This window comes from Microtus ochrogaster, chromosome 8, assembly GCF_000317375.1.
Source record: "Microtus ochrogaster isolate Prairie Vole_2 chromosome 8, MicOch1.0, whole genome shotgun sequence".
Lineage (NCBI taxonomy): Eukaryota > Metazoa > Chordata > Mammalia > Rodentia > Cricetidae > Microtus > Microtus ochrogaster.
This window is the reverse complement of record NC_022015.1, coordinates 9,935,262-9,940,970: the sequence shown is the minus strand read 5'-3', so window position 1 is coordinate 9,940,970 and position 5,709 is coordinate 9,935,262. Positions and strand designations below refer to the sequence as shown.

The following is a 5,709-nucleotide window of genomic DNA, read 5'->3' as shown; positions in this document are numbered from 1 at the left end:
TCTTTCTTTCTTTCTTTCTTTCTTTCTTTCTTTCTTTCTTTCTTTCTTTCTTTCTTTTTTAAATTTTTAAAATTGATTTTATTGAACTATACATTTTTCTTTGCTTTCCTAGTAAATCTTGATTTATACACACACACACACGCACGCACGCGCGCGCGCGTGTGCCTGTGTGTGTGTGTGTGTGTGTGTGTGTGTGTGTGTGTGTGTGTGTATAGTCAGTCTTCTGCCTGCATTATGCTTTGATGCCAGAAGAGGGCACCAGATCTCATTATAGATGGTTTTGAGCCACCATGTGGTTGCTAGGAATTGAACTCAGAACCTCTGAAAGAGCAGCCAGTGCTCTTAACCTCTGAGCCATCTCTCTAGCTGTTGTTTTTGTTAGAAAAGCTAAAAACCTGGAGGAGATACAGTACCTTTAAAGTTGATGTGTATGAGATAAATTACTGAGAAACAAATTTTTAAGGTGGTAGCTGGTTTTTTGTTTTTTGTTTTTTGTGTGTGTGTGTGTGTGTCTGTCAAATCTCAGGGCCCTTGTATGCTAGGTGAGCACTCTACATTTCTCAGTCTCCAGACTTTCCATCCATGTTCCATATTTAACTAAACAATAGTCTGTTTATGTGCCAGTTTATCTGTTATTGTCTGGATTAAGGGGAGATTGTCATTTTTTTAATTTTATAACCAAAATTTATTGAAGATTGCTCTTTAAGTTTATATGTTATTAGTTTGTTGATTCAGGTATACATTAGCTATAAACAGGAGTAGGGGTAGAGTTATGTTTGATACTTTATTCCCCGGGGATAGATCTGTGCATGATACATTGATTTCTCCCTTTGGTTATTTGCAATACTTTTCCTGGGTCTTTTCGTATTTCAAAGGGTCAGAGCCCTAAACTATTACTTCTGTTAAATTGTCTGTTTAGTTTGGTAGAGTGTCTTAGAAATTGGCTTCATGATTGAGCTGTATTTGTTCTTACTGTGTCAGTAACTTTGCAGGTGGTGTCCCAAGGCCATATCTGCCTTTGTGCTATAACAAGAACTTATTGATTTCTTTTGATGTTGCTGAGGCATAACTCATAGCACCATAGTGACCCTCTGTGGGAATTTCTTTCCATCTCCTTGAGGTCTCTACTTGGCAGAAAGGGGACGGTATCTTAAGGTAGTGCTCACATACAACATATTAGCACAGTACTCCCGGCTTCGAGTGTGGTCCACATTTCTAGGGTCAAACATAGCAACTAGACAGCAGGTGTTTATGGGGTGTTTTGTTTTGCTTTTATGCCAAATGCAATGTGTTGTACCAGAATGCAGATTTGTTTTCTACCTTATGAACATAGATAATGCTGAGTTTGCAGCAGAGAGCGCAGAAACGTGCAAGCTACATCCTGCGTCTTGATGAGATCAGCCCTTGGTTGGCTGCCATGACTAACACTGAAATTGCACTTCCTGGCGAAGTCTCAGCCAGAGACACTGTGACAATTCACAGTGTGGGAGGAACCATCACCATCTTACCAACTAAAACCAAGCCCAAGAAACTCCTCTTTCTCGGCTCAGATGGGAAGAGCTATCCTTACCTTTTCAAAGGTAGAGTTAGAACTAAGTCATGTTTTTAAGACAAACATATGATTGTTAATGGTGTATGTATGTGTATGCCTGTGTGTGTTCATGTGAGTTGGCATGCACATTTAAGACAAGCCTGTTGTAGATGAAATTCTGTATTATGTCTTGTGTGATTTTGAATGGCATTTAGCTGCATGTCACAATATTTACCCTCTGCACCTTGCTTATGAATTTATATAAGCAGACCAACTATGTACAACTTAGTGTGAATAACTAATGCTAATACCACTGAATAGAGTTTGTTGATGTTTATAGGTCTGCCTTACTTGTTTATTATTCTTAACTGAAAATGCAGGCAATGGTATATTCCCAGACCTGTTTGTTACTCATCCTGGTAATTTTGGTTTTGTTTTTTATAGGATTGGAGGATTTACATCTGGATGAGAGAATCATGCAGTTCTTATCTATTGTAAATACCATGTTTGCTACAATTAATCGGCAGGAAACACCCCGTTTCCATGCACGACACTATTCTGTAACACCACTGGGAACAAGATCAGGACTGATCCAGTGGGTGGATGGAGCCACGCCATTGTTCGGTCTTTACAAACGATGGCAACAGCGGGAAGCTGCCTTACAAGCACAAAAGGTTGGGTAAATTTCAAGTGCACCTGTATTCTTACTGGACTATGTATGAACAAGTATGTGTCAGGGCATTCTCAGGTGACTATGTAAAGTCAAGCATATTTGCATGCTTATAATGGTTTATCAAGTTGTGGTGAGATATTCCTTATTGGGCAGTAAAGTTTAAAGATATGTAGTTGCTAATTGCTCAGAAATTTGATATTTCAGATTTTAAACGCTCTTATGAGCTTTTAAATTAAATTAATAGATAATAGAAAACTTTGAAACTCCTATTACTTCCAGTATTTAAATAAGAAAGTTTTGACATGGACCTACTTGATCACTATAGTGTCCTATTTTGTACCTGTGAATCTTATCATTTGATTCAGACTGTGTATCTGGGCAGTTTATATGATGCTAAGCAGCGAAACTGAATGGGGTCCCAGGTTAGCCAAAGCCACTGTGCAGGCAGCCTATAAGAGCTGTTGGAGCTGTAAGGGGTCATGCTTGCTTTTTTTCATTTTTATTGTTGTGTTTGGGCATCTAATTCCTTGGCCCCAAGATTGCCAAACCCACTTTGTATCTTTAGCCTGGGAAGTTGAGTTTTAAAGTAAGCACAGACCTGTAATACAGTTAATGAAGAGTAAGATAAAGTTAGTGGCTAGAGGGACTGTTTTTAAACTTTGGAACTTATTTCTTAATAGCTATGTTTATTTCATACTGAGTTTATCATCAGTGAAGACTGAAAATATGTACTAGTAGATTATGCCTTTATAAATGAATTGTGTTATTAAAAAAATAGATTGAATTTTAAAATGAACTTTCAAAAAATGCTTTATAATATTTGCTTTTCCTCAAGTAAAATTAATCTTTTCTTTAAAAAAAAATTTTAAGGCCCAAGATTCCTACCAAACTCCTCAGAATCCCAGCATTGTACCTCGTCCTAGTGAACTTTACTATAGTAAAATTGGCCCTGCTTTGAAAATAGTTGGCCTTAGCCTGGATGTATCAAGGAGGGATTGGCCCCTGCATGTGATGAAGGCAGTGTTGGAGGAGTTAATGGAGGCCACACCCCCAAACCTCCTGGCCAAAGAGCTCTGGTCATCTTGTACCACTCCTGATGAGTGGTGGAGAGTCACACAGGTACGCGGCACTTGGGGTTAGGTGCACTATTGTTACTCTGGCTGTGGGTGATCTGATCCTCTTTGTCAGCTTTTCTGGTTTTTTCTCTTTCTTCCAGACTTTATAGTTGAGTCCTGTATTTGAATGTTACTTGAGAGTTATAAAAGTGTGGCTATGACTGTGAGGGAAGGGTGGAAGGGATGATGGATGAAATTAAAAGGTGAATATTGAAAGCTGAAGTTCTTTATTTTAAAAGAAATGGTGGTTGGGATGAGCATGGACTCCACCTCTCAGGGCCAGAGGCAGGCAGATAATCTGTGTGTTCATGGTCAGCCTGATCTGCATAGAGAGTTTCAGGCTAACCGGGGCTACGTAGTGAGACCCTGTCTCAAGAAAACAAAGACAAAAAACTGCCACAGCATTCTTGAGGATGGTGATGAAGCTTAGTGGCTAGGAGTGTGTACTGCTTTCAGGGAACCCAAGTTTGGCTCCCATTGCCCATGTCAAGAGGTTCACAACTGCCTGTTTGTTACTCCGGCTCTGGGGGATTTGATGTCTTTATATCGGCTTCTCTGGACTGCACTAATGTGCACTTCCACAGACATAGATGTAATTAAAAATTGAACTAAATCCTTAAAAACAGCAACTTCTCTCCTGAGCATGCCTCTGAAGTGCTTTGTGGTTATTGTCTTATTTTAGAACAAGGGAATAGATTGGCTCATGATGTTTACCTGTTCCCTTCCCATCTTTAGTCCTATGCAAGATCTACTGCTGTCATGTCTATGGTTGGCTACATAATTGGCCTTGGAGACAGACATCTGGATAATGTCCTCATAGATATGACAACTGGAGAAGTAGTTCACATAGATTACAATGTTTGCTTTGAAAAAGGTAAGATAAAATAGGCTTTTGCATTTATTTGAAGGTCAGTTGTTTTTTTTTTTTTTTTTTTGATGTTAAGGGCAAAAATATAATGATTTGTCTTTTCAAGGTAAAAGCCTTAGAGTTCCTGAGAAAGTTCCTTTTCGAATGACACAAAACATTGAAACAGCACTGGGTGTAACTGGAGTAGAAGGTGTTTTTAGGCTTTCCTGTGAGCAGGTATGCTTTTCCTCTTTTGCCCTGTAGCATAACTGTTTAATGAACAAAATCCATGGGATGAAGTTTTTAAACATTTTCATGTGGAAGCCTATATTGAGTTTACTGAAAATACTTCTAAAAATAGGTCCTCCACATCATGCGGAGAGGCCGAGAGACTCTGCTGACGCTCTTGGAGGCTTTTGTGTATGATCCCCTCGTGGACTGGACAGCTGGTGGTGAAGCTGGGTTTGCAGGTGCTGTCTATGGTGGAGGTGGCCAACAGGCTGAGAGCAAGCAGAGCAAGCGAGAGATGGAACGTGAGATTACCCGTAGCCTCTTTTCTTCCAGAGTTGCTGAGATTAAGGTGAAGCCCAGGGATATAATATCACTGTCTTTTTTTTTAAGCAGTGCAAATGGACATAAGGGTTGAGTATGTTAGGGCTTCTCTGGGTATAAGGAGTCCACATCATCTCTGTTAGGCTGGTCCTCCCACACAGACACACTTACACTCTTTGGAATTAATGGTATGTTTCACCATCAAACACTTTGTTTCTATTTGAATAATTAAATAGCTTTTCTTCCCTTTCAATAGTTACAGATCTCAGGTTTATTTTCTGTGGCCTGTGAATCTGTCTACTTATTGCTAGCTAATGTACATGTATTGATTATCTTTGTAAAATGGGGGCATTACCACAAACCCAGTTCTTAGGACTTTAGCTAAAACAAACACACAGGTGTAACAACCTTTTCAGTTTATCTAACCTCTGACAGTTCCTAAGTCTTCCTGATCACAACCCTTTTTCCAGGTGAACTGGTTTAAGAATCGGGATGAAATGCTGGTTGTGCTTCCGAAACTAGACAGCAGCTTAGATGAATACCTGAGCCTACAGGAGCAGCTGACAGATGTTGAAAAACTGCAGGGCAAACTGCTGGAGGAAATAGAATTTCTAGAAGGAGCTGAAGGAGTGGACCATCCATCTCGTACTCTGCAACACAGGTTTAAAATAATATTTGATTTGTACTTCTCAGTATGTGCTAACAGAATTTTTGTATTCGTTTAAACGCTTGTGCAGTGGCAGTTACTGCATTTGCTTTTTTGAGCTTAACAAAAGCATACAGGAACTAGAGAGATGGCTCAGCAGTTAAGAGCATCGGCTTATCTTACCTAGTATCAGGGTTTGGTTTCCAACACCCCTGTGGTATTTCACAAGTCTATAAATTGAGTTCTAGATGATCCAGTCCTCTTCTTACTTCCCTGGGCTCTTACACATAAACTTTATGGAGACATACTCACATGAAAATAATAAGTAAATAAATCTTTAAAAAA

At 39.4% G+C, this 5,709-nt stretch overlaps 1 protein-coding gene across 4 annotated transcripts in view; it reads left to right on the top strand.

Moving 5' to 3' along the window:
• Smg1 (SMG1, nonsense mediated mRNA decay associated PI3K related kinase) overlaps positions 1-5,709 on the top strand; it is a 103,975-nt gene that overhangs the window by 73,542 nt on the left and 24,724 nt on the right. For all 4 annotated transcript variants that reach the window (XM_005351046.3, XM_026781414.1, XM_013347673.2 and 1 more), the window contains 7 exons: positions 1,334-1,580; positions 1,976-2,205; positions 3,075-3,323; positions 4,055-4,193; positions 4,294-4,403; positions 4,528-4,746; positions 5,189-5,379. In XM_005351046.3, coding sequence (XP_005351103.1) covers positions 1,334-1,580; positions 1,976-2,205; positions 3,075-3,323; positions 4,055-4,193; positions 4,294-4,403; positions 4,528-4,746; positions 5,189-5,379 — 1,385 coding nt within the window. The remainder of the gene's footprint in view (positions 1-1,333; positions 1,581-1,975; positions 2,206-3,074; positions 3,324-4,054; positions 4,194-4,293; positions 4,404-4,527; positions 4,747-5,188; positions 5,380-5,709) is intronic.